Source organism: Rhamphochromis longiceps, linkage group LG15, assembly GCF_057381845.1.
Source record: "Rhamphochromis longiceps isolate RC_006_pf linkage group LG15, R_longiceps_female_GT1.1, whole genome shotgun sequence".
NCBI classification, from domain to species: Eukaryota; Metazoa; Chordata; class Actinopteri; order Cichliformes; family Cichlidae; genus Rhamphochromis; species Rhamphochromis longiceps.
In genome coordinates, this window is record NC_140571.1 from 24,812,730 (window position 1) to 24,838,057 (window position 25,328).

Genomic DNA, 25,328 nt, shown 5'->3' on the forward strand with positions numbered 1-25,328 from the left:
CTAAGCTATCAGAATTCAAAATATGCTGCTTTACTGTACTGAAGTGGGCGGTACCTGAGGACACGGTCTGACGCCTGATTGGTCTTACTGCCGCTGTCAGTTGAGTGAGTCTTCTCGTGGACCTTCGCCATCTTCTCTGCAGCAGCGATGGGACAGCCGGACAGACTGAAGGATTAGGGAGGGGGAGACAGCACACGGCCTGGTTACACACTGTACCAACACACGCACACACACATGCAGCATCTGGCTCTCAATGAAGAGCGGTTCAGCTGTCAGTACCAGCAGTTCAAAATGAATTATGGATTTAAAAATGGCCTTCTTTGTGTTGACTTTATGACTTGCTTTCCAGAAGACAAACTGGTTTATCAGTTGACTTTCTGTGTGACTTTTTTCTAAACAGGTATTGCTTAAATTTACAGACAGACATGTTTGTGACTCCTGCTTCTGTACATCAGCGGTCCCCAACCCCCGGGCCTCGGACCGGTACCGGTCCGTGAGTCGTTTGGTACCGGGCCGCGAGAGTTGAGGCTCAGGTGTGAAATGTATAGTTTTCAGGGTTTTTATCGGTTTTCAGAGTTATTTTGTTATCGTTTTTATCATTTACTCGGTTTTCCTTGGTCTTTTCACGTGTGTTATGAATAAATTTTCTTTTTTTCGGTACTGGTACTAGTTTTATTTTTGTTGTATTTATCCGCAACACCTTAAAGGCCGGTCCATGAAAATATTGTCGGGCATAAACCGGTCCGTGCCGCAAAAAAGGTTGGGGACCGCTGCTGTACATCACTCAAACTGCAAAATTCTAGGCTGAAAATGAAGCCAGTGCAAAACTGGCATTCAGCTAATGTCCACCTGAGGCTGGCTCAAAAAGTTAGTCACTAGTCCACTCCCACATCAATGTACAACTTCAGCCATGAAAGCAGAATGTTTACAGCTTCATATAAGAACAGGCCTCTTGCCTGTGGTTGTGCTGTTGGTACCTTTTAAATGAGCTGTAGTTTGGAAATGGCAAGAAAATAAATTGTCCTGTTTTATTGGGCTGTTATTTAGCACTAGCTATGACCGGGTATCTTTGTCTATGCATTCTTTGATGTCCTCGCTCCAAAAACATCAACATAGTGATGCCCAAAACAATAATGTGAGGCTAGTAAAAGTGGAGACTAGAAACTAAGTGAGGGTATGTAAATGACCAGGTGACAGCATTCTTGTATCTCTTTACTGTCCTCCCATTTCACATATTTACAAAACTGACTAAACAACTAATCATCAAAGATGATTAGCTGACAGAACAGCAGCACAGATTTGGCATATTTTTCCTTCACACATCACCGGCAAAACCTCTAACCTTGAACCATTTTAATGGAGATAGACAGAATATCAAAAATACAGAAAAAACATTCATAAAAGTTATGAATTGATTTGCATGCAAAGCTCCAAACCGAGCGTAACTGATGATCTTTCTTTTATCAACCAATTCAGACTCCCTCACAGCCTTAATGACATGTTCCAAAACGGGCCTTTGTCTTTATTTCGTTGGTCACTCTATCTCATCCTCTTTAAAGTTTAAGATAAGATAAGATAACCTTTATTAGTCCCACACGTGGGAAATTTGTTTTGTTACAGTGTTTGTATCTGGATCTACTCCCATGACTCTTTATACAGCAACTGAATACTTGGTTGAATAAGTGACTAAATTAATAGTTCTTGGCAGATGCCTCTTTACTAACAACACACACACACACGGAGTATTCTCCAGTTATTTGGGAGAGTTTGGTTATCTGTCCCACAAGACACTTCCACTTAACAAAACTGTCACTTCCCACCAACTCCCAGTGATAAGTGTTAAAAGGTAACACCTTCTCCGTTTTTAATCATTAAATTTGTTTTTCTTCCGTAACCAAGTGCAACCTCACAGGAAGCAGAAACACAAATCTAATCCTGCTCATCGGCCGCTGCAGTGATTGACTGATTGTGTGATAGATTAGATCACATTCATTAAGCAGCTGCTTTTGGTCTTCTGGGGAAAATAATTAAATGTCATCAACAATGATAAGTGAATTTCTTTAAAAACAAATTAAAATTGGAATAAACAGAAGAAAATTTTTGATGTCGGACGGAAAATCCTGTGTACTTCTGAGATGTACCAGTCATTAAAATGTGTGACTTGCTGACCCTCATGTGGCGCAAACAGGGGTAAAGGAGAAGCTGATTGGTTGGGGATGTGGCTTCTCCCTCCTGCCACTTTGGGCTTTTCCTAATTGCTTCATACCCACAGAGGCTATGAAACATCATTAGTACACACACACACACACACTCGTTTTAAAGCATGGCAGGGCTACTGTGTGAGTAGTGTGTGACAGATCAGCACGGCAGTGCCTGCTACTGCTGCTGCTATGAAGGCGTTTCCATGGTGACTGCCAGACATGAAAGCTGGTGGCTAACAGTAGCTAAGCTAGCTAGCTAGTGCTTTGTTTCCTTTCCCAGTGGAGCTGTGCTACATAACACACCCTGCAGCCATGTCTGAGTGTGTATGTGTGTGTGTGAGTGTATTCTGTCTGCCAGCACACGTGTGCTGCTGTCTGTGAGCTCATTTGTAAGTGTCTGACTGTGTGTGTGTGTGTGTGTGTGTGTGTGTGTGTGTGTGTGTGTGTGTGTGTGTGTGTGTGTGTGTGTGTGTGTGTGTGTGTGTCAGGCTGTGTGCAAATGAAACAGCGTGTCATCTAAAGCTCTACGTATGTGTGAGCAAATCACTTTACATAATTCAAAAGTATGTATCTGTGTGTGTGTGTGCATATATGTGCTGCCTGCACTTCATGCTCTGCTCTGCCTGTTAAACAGCTGAACTGCTGATGTGATGCAGGTTCTCCTTCTCCAGTCCCTTCTCCACAATTCCACCTAAACGGGAATACATTACAACATTTTGCATGCTGTTGAAAGAAAATGTGACTTTTTTTGTGCCAGAGTTGAGTTAAAACCAAAACTGATTTTGCAAACTGTTCTTGTTTAGAGGAAAACTCACACAGTGGCAGGTAAAACACAGAAACACTATTTATGATTTCACATTCTACGATGATTTTGAGCACTTATTTATATTTCTGCAGTTTTAAGGACAAAGCAATACCCAACCAGAAGCATCCAGAAATGAGAACTGAAACCACCGCGTCAAAAAGCTGCAGTTCCCCTAATGGCCACTTGAGGTTGCCCCCCAAAATTATTTCAATCCCCACAACCTCCCATGTTAAAATGTCCATGTTTACAGCCAGCTACAAAAACTGGGTTTGTTCTTTCTAGCAGTTTTCTCCCTTTAAATCAACTCTACAAAGTTCGAATCTTTTAATGTTTTTTTACACTTAAAGTTTTGTCTTATTCTGGTTGTTTCTGCTCTGAGCGACAGGTAAGGACTCCCTCAACTGGACCTCATGATGATGGTTGTGCTATTAGTGCTTTCTGAAGCATTTATAACACATGACAAACAATATAACCCACTAACAATTAAATAATAAGAAACACTTCAAAAAGTTTGTGAGAGACTTTCTTTAATTTTAATAGTCTGCAACTGAAGATATCTGTGTCTCCACCTTTGGATGCACCTGATCAAGTCTGGAGTAATACTGAAAACTCCTGGTCAACAATATCATCATCATCATCATCATCATCATCATAACAGTAACCAAATGTAATCAAATGTAAATTCTGCTTTACTACAGTGGTGCAAAAAAGTATTTAGTCAGCCACCGATTGTGCAAGTTCCCCCACTTAAAATGAAGACAGAGGTCAGTAATTTGCACCAGAGGTACACTTCAACTGTGAGAGACAAAATGTGAAAAAAAAATCCATGAATTCACATGGTAGGATTTGTAAAGAATTTATTCGTAAATTAGGGTGGAAAATAAGTATTTGGTCACCTCAAACAAGGAAAATCTCTGGCTCTCACAGACCTGTAACGTCTTCTGTAAGAAGCTTTTCTGTCCCCCACTTGTTACCTGTATGAATGGCACGTGTTTGAACTCATCATCTGTATAAAAGACACCTGTCCACAGCCTCAAACAGTCAGACTCCAAACTCCGCCATGGCCAAGACCAAAGAGCTTTCGAAGGACACCAGGAAAAGTATTGTAGACCTGCACCAGACTGGGAAGAGTGAATCTACAATAGGCAAGCAGCTTGGTGTGAAAAAATCAACTGTGGGAGCAATCATCAGAAAATGGAAGACATACAAGACCACTGATAATCTCCCTCGATCTGGGGCTCCACACAAGATCTCATCCCGTGGGGTCAAAATGATCATGAGAACAGTGAGCAAAGATCCCAGAACCACACGGGGGGACCTGGTGAATGACCTGCAGAGAGCTGGGACCAAAGTAACAAAGGTCGCCATCAGTAACACACTACAACGGCAGGGAATCAAATCCCGCAGTGCCAGACGTGTTCCGCTGCTGAAGCCAGTGCATGTCCAGGCCCGTCTGAAGTTTGCCAGAGAGCACATGGATGATACAGCAGAGGATTGGGAGAATGTCATGTGGTCAGATGAAACCAAAGTAGAACTTTTTGGTATAAACTCAACTCGTCGTGTTTGGACGAAGAAGAATACTGAGTTGCATCCCAAGAACACCATACCTACTGTGAAGCATGGGGGTGGAAACATCATGCTATGGGGCTGTTTTTCTGCCAAGGGGACAGGACGACTGATCCGTGTTAAGGACAGAATGAATGGGGCCATGTATCGTGAGATTTTGAGCCAAAACCTCCTTCCATCAGTGAGAACTTTGAAGATGAAACGAGGCTGGGTCTTCCAACATGACAATGATCCAAAACACACCGCCCGGGCAACAAAGGAGTGGCTCCGTAAGAAGCATTTGAAAGTCCTGGAGTGGCCTAGCCAGTCTCCAGACCTCAACCCCATAGAAAATCTGTGGCGGGAGTTGAAAGTCCGTGTTGCTCGGCGACAGCCCCAAAACATCACTGCTCTCGAGAAGATCTGCATGGAGGAATGGGCCAAAATACCAGCTACTGTGTGTGCAAACCTGGTAAAGACCTATAGTAAACGTTTGACCTCTGTTATTGCCAACAAAGGTTATGTTACAAAGTATTGAGTTGTATTTTTGTTATTGACCAAATACTTATTTTCCACCCTGATTTACGAATAAATTCTTTACAAATCCTACCATGTGGATTCATGGATTTTTTTTTCACATTCTGTCTCTCACAGTTGAAGTGTACCTCTGGTGCAAATTACTGACCTCTGTCATCATTTTAAGTGGGGGAACTTGCACAATCGGTGGCTGACTAAATACTTTTTTGCCCCACTGTAAATTCCCTGCATTATATTAAAATAAATAAAAAAATATTAAATTCTATATTCAGGTTTCTAAAATGGGTGAAAAAACCCTAAGCCAGGAATTTGTTATACTTATAAATACAATTTATTATAGCCCTTTGCTTTCTGACTGTAGCATCAAGACCAAGAATGTGCTCATTTCGTTATTTTGATTTGTAATTCATTCATTTTTATGTGTTTCATTTACTTTTTTCTACATTTTGGGCATACATGTTGCAAACAGAGTTAATAATCCGTTTAGGAGGTGTAATTCTGGACTGTACTGTCCTAAAGTACTTATGTACTTTCTTCCATTCTTTATAAATAAAGTTGTTAATATTAAAGTCTAGAAGAAGAATTATAAGGACTCTGAGGACCAAGCTAGCAAATAACAAAGTCTCAGTTCAATTTTATTTATATAGCACCAAACAGTCAACAACAGCAATCCAACAGCTTGAAAGAGTCAGTAAAGCCCCAGATTAGCACTTTATAAACAAGTGGGTGATGTCACAGGAGCTCTGTCCTTCTTTTATATACAGTCTACAAGTGAAATTGAGCAGCAGTTTTTAATGCTGGACTTTTAACACATTTTTATTTTTCAAAACCTGAAATACTTATTTATAACTTGAGTTTCACTTGCACTCAGGCATTTAGGACTTTGATACTTCCATCCATCTGTTAGCTACATCTTCTTACCCTGTAGTGTGTTGTGTGGGTGGTGGAGCCAAACTCAGCTTATACTAGGAGAGGGGTGGGGTGACCCAGTCAATCAGAGAGCTATTTTTAATAACCACACAGACAACCAATCAGACTCACATTCACGCCTAGGGGTGATTTAGAGTTACCAGTCATCATAACTTCCAAGTTTTTGGACTATGTGAACCACACAGAGGGAACACTGAAGTTTACTTACATAGATTATGTTATCTATACTTTTTTCCTTCATACTGAGAAGTAAAGTTGCACATACTTGTGTTTTTATTCATTTACATACTTACTTTTTATAAGCAACGAACACTTCTGCAGAGGCAATTTAGTGTTGTGACTATTATTTAACTTATGCTGTGGTTAGACTTTGATTCTTAGTTTCCAGTATTTCTGTTAGGGTTTAGCTAACAGCAGGGGTCCATGACCAAACCCCCTATAGCGATTAATGATGCCCAGTCTGTGGACTTGTTCAGAAATGCTGGTCAAATGCTGATAAAACCAATGTTTCTATAAGAGTTATGAGTTTATGGAGTACAGGACCTAAGCATCAGCAAGTAGTTTGACTGGAGATGTGCTCCTGAAACCACACACACTGACGATATCTGTACGATGGAGGTGTGGATCAGCTGATAGCGGCCCGGCGAAAGGCCACTCACTCACCTGCGATGCGAGTTCCTGTTGCTATTGACATGACCCCGTCCAGAGCAGCCAGGAGTAGGGCACTTTAAAACATTTTCATACATGGCAAGGACTTTGACAGAGAGGAAAAGGTGAGAAAGACAGCCAGGGTTAGGAGCAGACAGGAGAGTTAACGGGTGTTCAGCTCGACGGTTAGGCATGCACAGATTACAGCTGCACGACTGATGTGACAGTGGGCAAGAATTTCACAAAACGGGCATGAACGCTAAGACAAAGTGCGTCAACAGCAGGAAGTCGCCAGTTCTCCTCTTTGTTTCCCTTGTAGCCACCTCAGATTCAGCTGTGCTTCATGTTTTGCATCGGTTTAAGAAACATGCCTCCTCATGGGGCTTATTTTGTCACAAAAATCATTTTAAAGATTAAGGTAAATGTGCTGTGTTTTTTGCCTTTTTCCCCACGAACTTTCCTCTAAACTGCTCTCCGTTTGTAGTTATGATTGCCCCAAGTATTCCCTTCCTACTGAGGAAACACAGCTCTCATTTGCCTTTTGATCACTGCGGTCATGTCATGAAATTTCATGAGATGAGACTGTACTGGATGCAGTAGTTCGTCATGCACTGTTAAGGATGGCTGATGACTCCGCAGGAGGAAGAGGAATGTGTCTGGTAATAAATGAAGGTTTAAAATTCTGTTTCAGATCGTTTCTTTCAAATATGTATAATCTTCATATACAGTTTAAGTTTCTAGATATTGAAAAGCCCAGCAAGCTTTTACCTGTATGTCTGAATATCTTTCTGTATTGTCCATGCAGGTATTTCTTTTTGTCATTTTTACCTTATAGCTTATCTTCTGTATGCAACATGTAAAAAAGGATGTGAAGTCTCATTTGGAAGGCTGAATGTTTTTGCTGCCAATACATTTTTCTTTTTGTTTTATATACCAGACTGACTTACAACTCGAAAAATAGGCAGGATGATAAAGCGGGGCATGGTTTACACAAGGGCTCACTTGTGATTGACAGATCAAATACGGTCCTCTCCCACCATGCCTGGTCTCAAAACAACACGATGCTAAAAGCCAAAATGTTCAGTGCAAGACTTCTGAACAGGCCTCGTTCACAGAGGACAAGAGACTGCTTGGCAACCACCTGGCAACCACCGTTCGCTAGGGACAAATGAGTATTCTGATTGGCTCAGTCGCTGTCAGTGGTTCCTGCTAGTCACTGTGAAATTGACTGCTGAGACCCAGTCATGCAGGCCTCGAAAATGTGTATTCCCCTATGACGAGTGGCTGGTCAAGACAGCTGGATGTTGCTGGGTGAATATTATTATTATATATTATTCATTTTTCTTTCCTTAGAGGTATATAGTGCCATACTGAAAACCTCCTTCTGATTGCTAATTTATCTGCAAGCCTTCCCCAACTAATCGCTAAATGTTGGGAAATTGTAAAAAACAAAACAAAAACAAAAAAACCAAACAAACTGTGATTAAAACTGGAAACAGAGAAAATTCACCTTCAGAGTAAAAGTTGCACATTGTGAAATGTGTTGATTTCAGCAGTAAGACATGAAATGGTCTTTGTCTCCAGTTTGCATCACACATTTTTGAGTTTCAGTTTCAGTTTTGAGTGTTTGCAGACTTGCCATCTTTCATTCAAACTGTGGGTGAATGTGGTACTCTGCAAATAGCCAAAGCAAGAAGGTTTTTGGTGCAGCACCTTCTTTGCATCCTTTTCACTTTGCTACAGCCAGCAAACTCCAGCATCCACTTCCCAAAAAGCTTTGGGAATATCTTTTTTTTCCTCCTAGTGACCGTTAGGTACTAGAGGGTCACTGACCGGTCTCTGGGCATGCATGACTGACGACTAACAAACTGCTGATGTCTTATCGATCTTTTGTACAGTCTATGTGTTCAATTGTTCCACCAGGGTGAATGACGCCTCATCTAAACTAATGTAATGTTTTACCTGTGAGTTCAGTGAGCATGCTTCAAGCAGGCTTAGATGGTTGGAAGTAATTTCATGTAGGTCTTTTTTTGAGGTTTTTTAGTCAGCAGGTTGATCAAACTGATTCTTCATGCTGTTCACGTTACAACAGCGACACAGAAATCAAAACAAGACTTCAGGCAGACGCGATGAGGAGAATGAAAAGAAAGTAAAGCAGTTCACAAAATTGAACCAAAAAAAGAAAAATAATACTATTTCTGGTGCCACAGTAAACATGAGTATGAACAGAAGCAGCTTTGTGTCCACAACAGCACTACAGTATGTTTGCTTTAGATAATTAAGATACTTTAGTAGAGACTTCCTAACAGACAGAAGTGAAATTACATTAATATATATATATATATATATATATATATATATATATATATATAAATAAACATTTAAAGCGCAGTTGGTTTTGAAACTCAAAACCCTTGATAAAGTTTGGCAGCAATCAAGGTCTACCTTCTCAGTTGATCAAACATGTGTTAAACAAGCTCATTCGCGCATGATGATTAGACAAGACGTTCACAAGTTCTCGTGATCATAACAAAGTTAAAACCAGATTATCTAGCACGTCCAACACGACAGAACACAAATGCAGACTCATGCAGGACAGATGCATGATGGTGAACAGCCAACACTGCCAGCACTGTCCGACTTTAACTGTGATACAATCCATCTAACAAGTCATTTGAAGTCAGCATTTATTCCTTAAATCTCCTCAAATTGGAAGTACAACTAAACAAAAACAGTTCTGACCAGTAAATTATTTCCATTTGGTCCCAAAGACAAATTTTGGGGGTAGATGTCTGATGTGAAATGTTTTTTGTGCTCTCAGTCTTATATAACTCTCAGAGGCAGAAATGATCTGACTGCATGAGTAAAACCTCAAAGTGCGCAGCTAAATAAACACGATTCAGCTCACTCGTTAATGTAACACAACAGAAAAAAGAGGTTTGTGACACTGAAGTGCAGCTCCCTTTATCACCAACTTTGTAGTCATTTCAAGCATCAAACAAACTAGAACTCATTATCCATGTTGTATTACAAATATGTGGCAGTGAATAGCAGACGCAGAGAATCTTTTTACTTCTTTTTAACTAAATTTAAGATTTAGACTCATTATTGGATTTCTTTCTTTCCATGTTGGCTTTTCAGAATTTTTGTCACCATTTCTTTTCATTACAAGTTATTATGGGATAACCGTTGGTCACTGTTGACGCCTCAGTGGTTCATTTTAGACTAGAAAAATATTGTAACTACATCTTAACACAGAAGGATGACAAATTACAGATTTATGTAGTGCTTACATGTGGTTATTTATACATTTATACACATTAATTTAGAAATACTACAGAATATTTATTCATTAATAACTGTGTTTATTATTCTGGAGAACCCTTTTCTGCAGATAGCTTGTGTTTAGTGAATCTTATTGTCTACGGTTACCGTAGTTGCTGACCTCTCCTGTCATCATGTGTGTAGTTCATCCTCTTATGAGCCAAAGTGTGACTAATATCATCAGATTAATTACTTGGGACTTCATTGTATGTTAAGACACCTCTCTGGAAAACGGTGAGATGTCTTTGTGAAGTTGAAAAGAAGTCCATCTGCCTTAAAGTCCAGGTTTAAGACCACTGTGGCCTGGATGATGAGCATCTACACAGACATTTGAGGTTATGACGATATTTCAGTGCTTCTGATGTAGCCAAGAATGTTTTGATCAGATTTCAGGATTTTAAGGAAAACCTTCTTTTTATAGAGCAGAGCATTAAAAACGTACTGCATAAAAGTACCTTTTATTATTCAGGCCACGGTTTGGAGATTCAGCAAACGTGTCCTTGTCATCTGATGTTTTACTCAACCAATAAGGTGATTCCTGCCTCCAGAGCGCTTTGAGAAATGTCTGCACATATAAAACTGCCACCCCCACCAAAAGACTGAAATACCGCTCTGGGTGAAATGACTTGTCAGAGTGCTACTGAGTTTGTGTTGTCAATGCAGTACAACATGCAAACAGAGGGACCTACTCTCAGGTGGGACACGATCTTTGTGGGGACACCCAGAAAGGCTGCGGTGATGCGGGTACAGCCCCGTCACATGACCGGTTCCGTCACAGCCTGGAGTCGGACACTTGCTCTCCTTCTTCTCTCCCCTGGAAGAGTCTGTGAAGACAAGGGGCAGCGAAAATTAGACGGAGGTGGAGTTGAGTCAACAGGTAATCGGCGTCCAAGTGTCGGAGCAGTTTTTGGCCATGAAAGGACTGAACACGGACCGTATATGGCTCATGGATTTGGCCAGTAGCCTGGTTCTTAAAAACCACCCACAACTCAGATTTGTTTAGCAAGGCAAACACTGTAGGTGTGATATTGGATCCACTGATGGCTGCTTCATTTGGTTCAAGAAACAATTGATCAATCAGAGCTTATCATGCCGAATTAAGCATCATCAACTCATTACCTCAGCTAGCAAGCACGGATGAGATTCACTTGGGTGTGCATGCTGCAAATCACTGACAAGTCGGGACAAACAGAACAAAATAGGCCCCCTCCCAACAAGAAACCACAATATCAGGCTGAATAGGTGAAGCTGTCCTTGCACAGATGCAGACATCATAATAAAAGCCTTCCTTTGGACTAATAACAGCTTCTTATGGGTTAACAAAGACTCTCTCTGTGCTAATGAAACAGTCTGAAGCCCATCTGAGTCTGTAGTGAGGACGATAACCGCACAGTGCCGACTCCCTACCAGTGGTAGTGGGGTTGTATATGAGTGGATTTGGAGAAATAGGCCGCAGATAGCGTCCCACAGATGAGATTTGCTCTTCTAATGGGCCGTGCAGATTGCCATTACTCATGCCTGACAAGCTGGCCGTCTGATGTTCCCACACCGGCCTATTTTAACAACATAAGCTGCTGTCAGTGGAAAACCATGCATCTGCAAAATAAAAAAAACCCCAAATTGTGTATAGCCCTGAATGCAGAAAATGAGTGCCCATTACCTCGTCTGCAGCCATGTACAACATTTCTGAAATAACACAGCCGGATTTTAACCAAGCCCAGAGGTCAGAAAACTCATTCAGTCCAGCAGTGTCCGTAAAAATGCTCAAATCAGGGAGGAAAAGACATTAAAGTTACTTTTATGTATTATTTTTTTCCTGCTGCAGCACTAATAGCCCCTGGCTGCTGCTGTACTGAGGGTTTCAATAAGTCAGACAGACAAGATAAACTCCCTCTCTGCTGACCCGGGGTCAACATTTTTGAGTTAAATATGGCTATGGTTAAATATGATGTGAAAAGGTGATGGGAAACTGGCAGAATTTAAAGAGAAGCATGATTATTTGACAACTTTGTGAATATAGTAATAGGTTAGAAGAAGCAGGAATGCAAGCAATATCTATTTCTCAGACAGGAGCTACAAAGTGCTTACACACATACACGGCATATAAGCTTACTGTAGGACAAAGAGCAAAACAGCAATTTTACAAAAGTAAAAGAGGAAACATGGAAGTAAAACCACTACATAATGAATCCTGTTCATTACCATCACATTTAACCTTTACTGCTGAATTAAAGGCACATTTCTTTTAGGAAGTTTATTTTGATCAGATGCAGCGTGATCGTGTCGAGCTACAGAGGGCTGACTGAACTAAATTCGTTTCTCAGTGTCCAGGCTTTTGTGGTAAAAATAGTCCTGGCATGAAAAACCAGATGCAGGACCGTGTGAATGAAGAAAAGACTCCTCGTGGACATGAAGGAACGTTTCCAATTTAAACATGTTACGCAACATCTTACACTGGAAGTCGAAACAGCAATGACGCCTAAAAGATCCTTAAGTTGGCTCCAAACTACTTAACAGACCTGACACATGGAACATGGAAAATCGACATATGCTACAGTATAATTTTCCAAGTTTGCAGAGTGTAGATCGATAATAACACAGACAGGGTCAGTGTGTGGGTTTTTCCTTGCCTACCTTTAGGGTAGTACGCCCTCTTCAACCCATCCTGCTGCATCCTGGACCTGCGCTCCTCTGCAGCGCTACTCAGCCTTGGGCTGTGCTCGCCGTGGCCGCGATGATGATGGTGGTGGTGATCCCGACGGGGCATCGCGTGCTCCGAGGCCATCCGGTCCCTCATGACCTTTGCCCTCTCCGATTCCAGTGCGATGGCCTTCTCCAGCAGCGACAGGTTTCCCTTGGCCATGTCGAAGGTCTCGTCCGAGCGGTCGGAGGCCACAGATGTGGTGTCCTCGTCGCCCTCCTGGCTGCAGCTGGTCGGGTAGCCTCGGGACGCCGGGCTCAGCTGCTCCTCCAGCTTCATTAAGTTCACCATGTCGGAGTAGCTGCGCTCCAGAGACCGGGGCTCGTCTTGTGCACCCTGCTGGCAGCTGTCATACCTGAATGTTTGAAGTCAAGATGCGAATATGTGGAAAGGTTATCAAAAGGATGTTTTATATTTCCTAACTTATTCAACTAAATGAACTTGAATGAAGGGTCACAATTTTGCCAGTTCAGCTGTATTCTACAAAAAGGTTTATTACAGTTTTGATTTATTAAAAAAACTTTCTGAAATAATTTAGGAACTGTTGTTGTTGGAGCTACCTTGAAGTTTAAGAAGCAAGGCTACCTATACAATGTATGCTCAACAGTCAAAGTAAAAAATGTTATCAAATATTAAAAAGGATAAAGTTATGTTTTAAAAGTAGATCCTGCAACCTTACAAATGAAACCTGTAATTGAATGTTTAATAATTATAAAAATGTAATACTTAATAGGTTTGTGAAAGTACATTTTCACATTTAAAAAGGACTAATATAAAGATAAATCAAAGGTCTTCTGACCGTGCCCACAAAAAACTGATTAAGATGTCTGACCTCCCCTTCAAGGCTGTCTCTTTGTGCACCTCTGGACCATGCAGAGCATTATATTCAGAATGAGCACCTGCAGATGCACGTTTCATACTTCACTGTCTGACTTCTGTATCACCTTGAGTTTTATTTTGCAGATCATCATTATAAATGAGAGCCGGTGTGAGGCTATAGCTCAGAATGCAAACAGCGATTTTCATTTTTCAGTATAGCATAGTCTGAAATTTTGGAGGAGTAGTGCTTTAGTTTGCTTTATCCTACACACCCAAAACCCAAGCTACCCACAAGCTCCCTGTGGTTTGTCCTTTGCATCATAATGGAATTAAACTTAAAAGTTCGCATTTAGAGTCAGTGGAGGACAAGCAGCATGACAGCTGCAAGGGCAAAGAATTAAAGGAATACAGGAAGAGATCCAGAAATGCACAGGAGGACAGCCTTCAAGGGGGAGACAGGCCAAACTGAAAACAAAACATTTTTTCCATTGCACTGTTTATGCAAATCCTCACACTTCATGCATTACTGATAGTAAATGGTTAATAAACTGGTTCTTTTATGGTGTTTTTCTACTGTGAGCACTCAGAGCACTTTATGCAACTTGCCTCATTCACCCAGTGATGGAAGCACTTTTATCTATGCTTTCTTTGCTAGTGATATCTCTGTCCCGCCATTCATGAACAGAAACACGCATCAGAAGGACTACAAGTTTTAGTTTGCCGTTGGCTATGGAAGAAAAGAAGAGTGCCCTCTACCCTTTCCATGCGTGCATGCTTGCATAAGAACTACTGCGTTACTGCTGTATTAAGTACCATCAGTACCATCTATGTAGTTTTGAAAAGCTACCTACTATGTTTTTCCTCGTTTACTTGTAGATGCTCATGTTAAACATGACCAAAGGTTTCAATAATGAGGTCAACATATTTCAAAGGCAGACAGAGGTAATGCGCATATTATTTTAATCTTAAAATCATATCTGTGAACTCTTAAGAGATTATCTACCTGTTCAGGTGGTGCACCCCCTGGTGGTCTGCTGGATTTTGGAGTTGGTGGTGGAGAACGTGGTGGACAGGACGATCAGACGGCTGAGTCTCACTCAGCTTCCGGGCCAGATCAAAGCACTGATTCCTCAGACACTCTAGGCTACTGAGACACACCTCCTCCTCGCTCTCCTCAGTCTGACCCCTGACTCCCATGCCGGGCCGCCCGTTTGTATGGCTGCCGTCGTTCACCATGGTGTCTTCGGGGTAGCCGTCTTCAGGCAGCATGGCGCCGTGACCCTGCGCCAGAAGCTTCAGGGAGTCCACCGTCTCCCTGACCACGTCGCTGTCCAAGTCCACGCTCAGCTCACCCTTCCTCTCGCCCTGCTCGCTGCCGTCGTCCTCTTCGTCATCGTCGTCTTCCCCGGCGCTGTTGGAGGAGTTGCTGTTCATCTCGGACTCGGTCATGGCCTGGTAGGCAGCATCCTCGGCGATCTTGCCAAGGTTGAGAAGTGACTTGGCAACCAGCTCGTCGTAGTTCTCGTACTCCTCTCCGGTCCCGTTACCGGCGCTGATGGTACAGCTGTTGTTGTTGTTGTCGTCCTTCTGAATTGGAATGAGCTTTGATTGTCCACCGGGTTTGTAGTGGTTCTCTGCAATCAGGAAAGCAAGAAACAAATCCCTTTGTCTTGATACTGTTCAGGAATCTCACAATGCAGCCAAGAAACGTTTCCCGCAATAACCCACGCTATACGCAACATAAACAGCAGGTAATTTGTGAAAAATGTGAGGGAAAGTGATTTGTTTTGCAGGTAACACAACTATCAGTCCATTTATAGAATCAAAATCCTGCAGATGAAGTGGAAATGAAACCCTTATCCTCTAATCATGTCAGCAGTGCTGATGAACTCTTTTTTTCCCCCTGTTATATTCTCGCCTGTATTATCTTCATCCCTCCCAATTATGATCCACTGTTTACTCACAAAAAACATACAACCCAGAGCGGTGCGCGGCAGTGTCGCTCTCTCCGATAAGCCTCGCTGTTGATTTTGGGGACAGAGGCGGCGAATGAGAGCAGAGAAATTGAAAAGGGAGGCGTGTGAGGTGCTCCGATTCAGGAGCCATAAATATCCTCAGGAGGAGAAACCGAGGCAGAGCACATGTGACACGTCCGCCGAGACGAGGAGGCAAACGAGGAGGGGAGGGAGGGAGTTAATAACTCAGCAGAGCTCCTCTCCCATTTATTCGTGAGGCACTGTCAGAAGCGATTGAGGACACGGGGGGTGTTTGGGGGGAGAGAAGGAAGCGAGGTGGGAGGGAGAGCGCAGAGCATCTGGTCTACCAAACCCTCCTCAGCAGCACTCATCACTTAGTCCTCTCCTTCTGCAAACCGCATGCAAAAGTGGACATCAGCGCGACACAGAACAAGACCTGAATATCTGCGACATTGCTGCGTTTATCCATCTGTTAATTCGACAGCTTTTTGGCATCTTTACGTGTTGTAGGTTGGAAAAGTTCCACGAATCTGCACAAACACGGTGGCCCCGTCACGGATCGAGCTGCAGTGCTCGCAGAATATCTGGCACACAACACTGAAGGCATGTCCCGGCCAGAAGCACCGGTTTCATGAAAAGTGCAACAACAACAAATGTTTACAGCATTTGTTTAGCAAGCCCATGTGTTCTTTCTGTTGCTTTGTTCTAAGCTTAGTTATAATGTTGAGCCTGTCTTTTCCTTCCATGTGCTCTCTGGGTTTTTCTACCTTTTTTTTAACTTACTTCCTGTTTTATTTTAAAGGTTCTCCTTCTTTGCCTTCTCCTTTGTTCCTTCTCCTATAATCATTATAATCTTGACTTCACCTGTGTCTTACTGTCTTTCACTCCCCTGTATGTGTCTTTAGTCTGCAGCTTGTCAGTCTTTGTCTACTCGACATCTGAATCAGTTCTTGCAGTTTTTGATTAATACAAAAAGTTGCTCTTCCCCTAACTGCAAATTTTTATTCTTTTGTCTTTTAATTTCTTTTATCTGCATTGTCTCGTTTTGCTTGTTTTACACCAAGGCCTTTTGTATGCTATGTAAAGCAATTTGAATTTCCCTGTTGTTGAAATGTGCTATACTGATAAACCATGCATCAGCAGTGGTTCAGTTATTCACTACAGTACTTTTTCATTTAACCACCTGCCACTCCACCTTGATTTTCAGTTCACTTTATGAATTTAACTGCTAGCATGACACTGTTGTACATTCCTTTTTTAAAAATGACTCAAGTGTTGATTATTCTCCAACCCTATTTCCAAAGGTGTAAGGACGAAGTGTTAAAATAAAGAGAGAAAGTCGTGATTTGAAAATCATTTTTAAGTCCTATATTTAATTGAAAAGAGCACAAGGACAACCCATCAGCTGTTGAATGTGAAAAAGTTCACAGCGTTTTTACAAATATAAACTCATTTTGTCATTTTGAAACAGGCAATGTGTTTTATAGAGGTTGGAACAAAGGACTGGAAAAGCTGTGTAATACTAAAAGGATTTTAGTATTACACAGGATTTTTGAGTTTGGGATTTTGAATTCTTTTTGTGTTTTTATGATCAGTTTGGTTCTTGACTTTCATGTATTTTTGAATTTTTATTTGTATTTGAGTTTAACTATTCCTCAAGGTTTGATTTCTCTCTTTTACTAGTCTCGACAGTTTCCTAGGTGTTATTTATAATTTGTGGATTTTGTACGTTTTCTGTGTGTTAGGTGTTTGTGTTAGTTATAGACTTTCTCCTTGAGTATTCTTCTCTCCTCCTCTGTGTCTTCCCACTTCTCTGATTACCCTTAGAGTCTATATAGACATGTCTACACTCTGTTGGTTGTCTGTTTGTTCCGTGATCTAGTCTTTGTCCACATTCGCTATTCATGGATTTAAGCCTGTGGACTTTTGTGGACTTTTGCATTCAACCTAAAAAAATTCACTTTTAGTTATTTTAACTGTGTCCTGTATTGTGTCCTGTACTATTACCTGAAATTTTAACAAATTCTCTAGAATTTTGGAAATTTTATCACATAATGTACTCAAGGCTTTTAAAAGATTCAGAGGATCAAAAATCACTGTGTGGCAATGCTGTAGTTTTTGAATGGCCGCGACCTTCAGACCATTTGGCAGTTAGGCAGTCTCGACCCGTCACTAAATGGAAACATTTGGCAGATTGTGAAATGAAAAACACAACAATGAAGGCCTCAAACTGATGAACAGCTGAAGTCATACATTAGGCTACGTGGCTGCTGAAACAATAAACTCTTCTTCCTGATTGGAGCTCCAGATCCTGAAAAGCAACTCGTTTAATCTGCATGAACCAAAGCAAAACTATGACGTGGCTCGTGTCCTTCATCTTTTTCTCATCCAAGCAACTAAAGTAACAAACCGCACACTCACCCTGTTGACGACGCTGCTCTTCCTCTTCCTCTTCTTCCTCGTCTTCCTCTCCCTCATCATCTTGCTCCTCCTCGTCATAGCCGTCTTCCTCCTCTTCCTCATCCATCCCGTCTTCCTCTTCCTCCACCTGCTCACCCTCCATTGCTGTATCTGTTCTCTCCACCTCTATCTCCTCTTCTTCCTCTTCCTCCTCCTCTTCTTCTCCCTGCTCCTCGTTGTCCTCCGAGAACTCGTCTTCCACCTCGCCATCTTCTTCTTCTTCATCTCCTTCCCTCTCCCCTTCATCCTCCTCCTCGTCCTCTTCAACTACCTCCCCTTGCTCCTTCCCCTCCTGCCCCACCTCCATGGCTTCGTTCCCATAGCTGCCATAGCTGCCAGCATCCTCCTCCAACTCACCCGGGCAGGAGGTGAGGAAGGGCCTCCTCTTGGCAGCCGGTTCCAGCGGTTGTTTTTCCAGAGCCTTCCTCTTCTTGGCCAGCGGGCAGCCGTAGATGCTGAGATGGGACAGAGGGCACACACATGATCAGTAACCATCTTTGCTCTCCTATTTACTCTTTGATCGTTTGCCCTTTTGCTGCAAACTGCAACAGATTCAGAGGATAAATAAGTTTAAAAACAGCCAAATCTGACAAACACATTTGATCCTGCTGAGCCAGAACACATACCGGCACTTAGCCATAATCAGCTCAGGTTGGCCAGAGAGAGCGCTCGTATTTGGCCTCTCATACCAATGAAGCAGGTAAACTTCCAAATTTACCATGAAATATGAATCCAGAAGAGTAATACCGATCATACTGTAAATGAAGGGGACGGGGTGCAGGAGGCAGGTGTGTTATTTATAATTAATACCACCTGATTTCCTCTTAGAGAAATTTAAGAGTAATTCTTAACATTCTTGTTTGTGCCTCTTGCCTTTTTGTCAGAAGCGTTTGTTTTACAAGTATGACCTCTGTCTGACTTAACCCTTGTGTGGTGTTCGTATTTTTGTTACTCAGCCAGTGTTCATGGGTCTGGTGGACCCGCTAGAGTTTTGGCTTTCCAAATTAACACTATCAAACAATTTTATGTTAAATTACTCAACAGATGTTTACTTCATCCCAATTACAAGACATATGAACAGCAAACATGGTTAATTTTTTCCCTTTACCTTTGTTAGATCACATTTATGAATTAATGTGCTTCTCGTTTTTCTTTTATATAAAATGTTATAAATAAATCAGTTATAATCAAGTGGAGTGAGTGGAAAGACACAACACATTTACACGTGAAAAAATAATTAATTGTTTAATTTTTCTTTTGAAAAAAACTGAACACGGGTCTCACAGACCCGAACACCATACAAGGGTTAAAGACAGTTTAACTGTGCACATAAGATGTTTACAAGTATAACAGGCAAAACCCAACTATATTTATGTGCTTCCTCAAAATCAAAAGCTTTTGACCATATTAATTATTGTAAATTATTGACTAAGTTACAAGAGCACGGGCTCATATCTGGAAAGGATGTTAAATATTACTGGTATCCTTATCAAACTCTGTAAGTCCAGGGTGGCAGGAGTAAAAAGCAGGGTTTGAAAAGGTGGGACCTTGTTCTGTTCAGTTGGTATGATGAACTTTCTAAAACATTAAAGAAGCAGAACACTGAATGTATGAATGCAGAGAGCATTATTAATCATATGATGCATGCTGATCATTTGTCTCCTTATAGTGGCAGCTGCAGCAGCTGCTCAAGTTGTGGATGTCGACGTGTGATACTGAGTTCAAATCTAAGCGTCCCGTAATATTGATCGCTTTGACCACATTGTTCCCTCATTCTGTTTCAATATCAAGTTTTAAATGTGGTAACTAAAGTCAGATATTAAAGTCACATGATCAGGAATGTTCTGTTATATATGTGTAGCATATAGCTTGATGCACAAGCTTCAAAGATGGGCAAGTGCAACTCAGATACCTGTGATGAGTAATGTTCCTACCTTTCACACTGTGCTGAGAAACTTTAGGTATAAATTTATGTTTCAATTAATTCCTTTTTATAATGTGCTTCTAAACAAAACAGAAACATTCCTCTAGCATCTCAAAAAAACAGGAACCACTGCTTACTTGTGCTGTTGTTACTGATGATTGCTGTTTTGTCTTTTGGATTGAAATTGATTATACGTAGGGCTGGGCTATATCATACCGTTCACGGTAATACCGGTGTAATTTTGGGCAACGATAGGAAAATGAAATATCACGATAGAATATGGGTAAAACGCGCATGTGCAGTGCCTTTGTTTACATACACACATGCGCGGCGATGCAGAATGAGAAGGGCGTAAGCGGATCGTTGATTGAAACGGATGAACCAGAATTGGTTTGTAAAAAAGCTGCAACTTCAGTGGTGTGGAACTGGTTTGGCTTTCGTCCGTCAGATACACAACAAAGCACTATTTTTGGTAGAGCATGCTAGCGGGCCGTCGTTATTACCGTGTTGTTTGGAAAATACGGCACACTTAAAAATCAATCCTTTGATTCTTCTGAAAATCGACAGTGCCCCTTATAATCCGTGTGCCTCATGTATGAATTCTGGTTGTGTTTACTGACCTCGAAACGATTGCGTGGCGCTCGAAAATCTGTCAAATGTTTCAGTACGACTTTGCTAAGCTACGAAGCCGCACTGCTTGATGGATTGTCAGCACATTACGGCTACCGTAGGCAGGAGCCTGGCGGAGTGATACGTACTGTGCTTCAACATAATATTACCGTATTGTGCGTGTATAACCTCTTTTTAAGTTTTGTGGATATTATACATGGTTATGCTGAGGATATGTCGGCCAATTTCCACTGGAAATGCCTTTTGGTTAAACTGTCAGCAAGGAATTTGCACTGTTACGTTTTTATATAACTTTAATGCACATAAAAAAAAGCTGCTTGTTTAAGTGAAAATACATTGATGAGGGTTTTTTTGCACTAATAAAGTTGTGGAGTTGTAAAGTATTTTGTCTAGTGTCAATTATATCGTCAGTTATCGCAAATTTTCAAATGTATATCGTGATAAATATTTTTGGTCATATCGCCCTGCTCTAATTATACGTCTACTGTAAAGTTTCGTCCGCTTTATGCGTCTTGCATTTGGATCCTTCCTCCTCTCTCTGAAATCTGTGATGGAGGCTTTTCACACATTTCTGCTCCCATGAGATAACATATGACTGAATGAATGAGTTCTTTGTGTTTTGGCCTTGAAGAGTTGCTGTCTGCAATAGCACACACCTCCTTCATCCCCTTCCTGACAATACACTGCGTTGGTTTTTGTTGTGAACCTCTCCACAGACAAATTATACATGCGTGTACAGTAGGCATGAACACATCCGCACAGTATTTAGGAAAAGCTATTATCACAAAAAGTTATTATACTGTCGATAACAAGTGAGCGCAAACAAAAACATTCAAAAAAAGTAGAAAACAATTTTAATAAAATGTTTAGTGTTTGTTAGTAAGGTGAACAGCACGAGGAGTCTTCAGGTGAATGTTTTAACACACTGAGCAACATACCAACATTTACTTCGTTCCAAGACCTTTTCAAAGGATATAGTATTAAAATATATATATAAATATATGCTGTTAAAAACGTATTGCCATCTCACTCATTTTACCAAATCTTCCCCACATGTCACATTACAGTGTGAAGTCAGATTTTCCCTGAAAACTGTTTCTTTTTAGCTCAAACAAGCAGAGAAACCAAGAGTGTGATGTGTGCAGACATTGTGAGGGTCATGAGTGTGAATGGCTTTGTGTGCACCAGGTTCAAAGGTCAAAGAGCTGTGACTCCCACTGCTGTGTGCTCATGTGTTAAGACACTGGAGTGGATTTCCTCTCGCTGAGGCCCAGAATCTGCTGCGAGAAAAAAAAAAACCAAACAAAGCTTATTCAAGCGGGGCCTCAATTACGCAAATCCCATAATAGTCATTAACTGTTGGGAAAATTCTGCTTTAATTGCTCCAAAACAGTGAGCACAATTATACACGGCTTTAATGTGGATTTTAGGAAATCAATTAGTCCATTTCCATATGAAAGAGCTTATTTTATGTTTGGAGGGCGAGATGGAGGAGGTGGCTGTGTCTTTCTGACAAAAACCGCTGCGTGTTTTTTGCACAAACCTGCACAAAAGACTTTCTTCTTTTAATTTCACCGGCTCAACAACAATGTAGGAAAGTGCCTATTGGCGTTGGTCTATATTACTGAACTCACTGCTAAATCATTGCCCATGAAGAAACCGTCCCAGGAATTTTCTGAGATCATTCTGAAACCTTCCTAAAGCAGTAAAGTGCAAGCAGCTCATTAAGAGAGTTTCTTAACCTAGAAAGAACACATCTGTAGTGTTCCTGTGATCCCTCTGCATTTTCCAAAGGGATGATTTGAAGCCTAGAATTTAGGTTTTGTTGCTACCGAAGCCAAAAAATCCCAGTTTGAGAAATGAGGGATCGTGCGTGGGTGATGCAAACAAGCAGCAACTGCTACAACAACAAAAATCTACCCCTCCTTAAGCATATTTATCTCCCTAATGATAAAAATAACAACAATAAATGTGACATTTCATATCTTCTTCCTCTACTTGGCGGTTCCCTTTAGAGTTCACCACAGACCCCTAAAGAAAGCGGCAACCCAGCCACAGCGGGCAACAAGCCGCTTCCCAAGCCGGGATAAATGGTGAGGGTCAGGTAGGGAAGGGCAGCTGAGCAACATGCGAATCACAAAGAAAGAATCAAAGAATGATGCTAAATATGTGTAACATTTATTATATTCAGGCAAAGTATCTAAAACAGTTTTTAATTTTTAACCTTTCTTGATTGAAATGGTTCAAAACCCAGGTGCTAGGCTTTTCACTGTACTGTCAAAAAATAGGTATAGTAAAAGTCCATTTTTGGCCCTACAGATACAAACACACAAACTCTGTAGGGCTAAATATTGGCCCTCAAGTTACTATATGAACCTTTTTTGAGGGTCAAGTAACTAAATATGTACTCTATGTAGTAAAAGGTACATAGATCCTAGATTTTAGAGTGATACATTTAAAGACATGCATGAACAAATTATAAGTTATATAAGTTTAATTCTATTTTAGTCTTGTACATTGGCAGCAAGGTGCAGAATTGAGATCTTTTTCAGCAAATAGGCTTCAGGTTCAGCTCGTTCCGTTCTTCTTCTTGTTTCCCCCCACAGTCAAATGACATGCATGTTAGGGTAAGTGGCGACAGTAAGACTAAAACATTGCAGCACAAATGGCAATTTTAAGTGTGTGAATAATAATAATAATAATAATAATAATAATAATAATAATAATAATAATAATAATAATAATAATGGGTACACCCCTACCACCGCCAAGAATGTCAGATTTTGAAGTTTTGGGGGTTTTTTTAATATCATTTTTTGTACCATAATATTAAGGTTGTACAAAATCTGTCACCACAGGTACACAACAAGGGTACAAAAAAGTACTTATGAGAAGTCATACTTTAAATGGATAAGTAACACAGTGATGATATTACAGATGTACTGACTATACGTTCTGCTTCCAGGTCTCTTAGGTCATCCTCCCACCAACATTTCTCAGTCCTCATCTCTCCAAAGTGGCCATGCTTTCTCTGTGCTTGCCCCCAGGCTCTGCAATAGTCTGCATACAGTCCACATAAAGTCAAGTCCAGGTGTTAAAAATGCTAAATTAGGTCTTAAAAGCCATCTATTTTTACTTAGTTCATGTTACTCTGTTAAGTTACTGGACTCTGTTTACATTTAACTTACATTTAGTAAGTTACACTGTTAAAAAACAAAAAAAACAAATGCTTGTAATTTTCTTCTAACAAAGGTTTTCCTAAATGGTACAATTAAATGTGTGGTTAAAATGTATAGAAGAATAGATAAATAAATGAAATACTGTAAATTTCTTTATCTTAAAACAGTTCACTGAACTGTAGTTTTAAAGATTTCTTTTACTTTACACTTAGTTACATATAACGATTCTTTTTTTTTCTTTTTGCTTTGAAATGCACATAAACTACTGTTCAGAAAAGAAAAGAAAGAAACTTACCGGGACATATTTGTACCGATTTTGTTTTATAGTGTATTCCTTTATTTACGCTATTTGCCACCATGTTTTTGTGGCTTTTACATTTTGTGGTTGTCATGTTTCTCTTGTCGTTTCTTTCAAAGTCTTTAGCACTAGCTATTCGGTGCTGTCACTATCTATTCTGTATGCTTCTTTTGTACAATCAGCTGGAAAGCATTTTGGGTTAACTCCTGCTGTTTTGCAAAACAGCTACACAAATAAAAGTGACTTTGTTTGACTTGACTACATATATTTTGTTTCTCAAGCAGGAGTAAGTAGCTTCCTATTATCTTATAATCTGAAGAACAAGAAGTAAATCTGTTATGCTAAAAGAAACATTCAGAAGTGACCAAATGAGTGTACAAAATTGCTGAAAATAGACCTGAGTGACATCAATCATCTGATTAAAGCAGATAAAATCCATAAATGGTGTAGTGACACACATTTGTAGCTTGCAAAACTCTTAGCACATTGTAGTGCGTCTGTCTGCTACACTTCCTAGCTGAATGAAAATACGAGGCCAAGAGTCAGTCAGACAGTTTTTGAAGGAATCAGCCTCATTAGGCGATAATGAGCTCATTTTATCACAAGCAGTCTATTAAAAAATGGGTTTGTTTACTTCTTTGCTTTTCTGTCTCTTTTCATCTGGCAACATGAATAAAGACATTTGAAACAGTCCCACATGCAAACACTGTTTTCTACCAAATTGAGTCAGAGTCATGCTAGTTCTGAAACATCTCACCAGTAGTATGCTTATTAGCATTAACACAACAGATGCAGTCTGTCTCTGCTGGCACAGGTTTCTGATGCACTGACCTCAGACCAGTGTACATAACCTTAACCCAATGCTCTCCAATCTGCGGTCTGTTTATATGAGCTGCCAGAACGGTCTGAAACTCAAACTCTGACGGTGGAAAAACAAAACAGGCAGCTGAATCTGAATCTCCTGCTGTAGCTTCAGCCAATTTTTCTTCTCAAAAAGCTGACAAAGAGGGAAAATCTGTAGAGGCAGGTGTGTACCGTCAGCCTGTCCTTAAAAGCACCATGAAAATGCCAAATCCAATCTTTCTGAAAGTACACAAGAACGTGACCTGTCCCTTTTTCCTTTTGTTACATTCAGGGAAACTTTGAATAAATGTTTCAACAATACATGTTTTAAAGCATCCTCTGCCGTAACTGATGTTCAACAGTGAAGCCTGAGCTTGACTTTGTATTGGCCATATCCAAAGTTACCCAGATAAATGATGTTTCTAATTTCAGAGATATTGTGGAAATGCAACAAAACAGTCTTACATATTTGTTTAATATGTGTATTGAAGGACATACCTGGTCAGAA

At 40.7% G+C, this 25,328-nt stretch overlaps 1 protein-coding gene across 1 annotated transcript in view; it reads right to left on the reverse strand.

Annotated features, from left to right (window-relative positions):
- The window catches only part of myt1la (myelin transcription factor 1-like, a), a 93,362-nt gene that overhangs the window by 26,001 nt on the left and 42,033 nt on the right, over positions 1 to 25,328 (reverse strand). Inside the window, exons 6-11 of the mRNA XM_085381652.1 lie at positions 17,908 to 18,401; positions 14,514 to 15,144; positions 12,625 to 13,046; positions 10,680 to 10,814; positions 6,682 to 6,772; positions 55 to 165 (exon numbers count right to left, since the gene is read on the reverse strand). Of these exons, the coding sequence (XP_085237778.1) occupies positions 55 to 165; positions 6,682 to 6,772; positions 10,680 to 10,814; positions 12,625 to 13,046; positions 14,514 to 15,144; positions 17,908 to 18,401 (1,884 nt within the window). The remainder of the gene's footprint in view (positions 1 to 54; positions 166 to 6,681; positions 6,773 to 10,679; positions 10,815 to 12,624; positions 13,047 to 14,513; positions 15,145 to 17,907; positions 18,402 to 25,328) is intronic.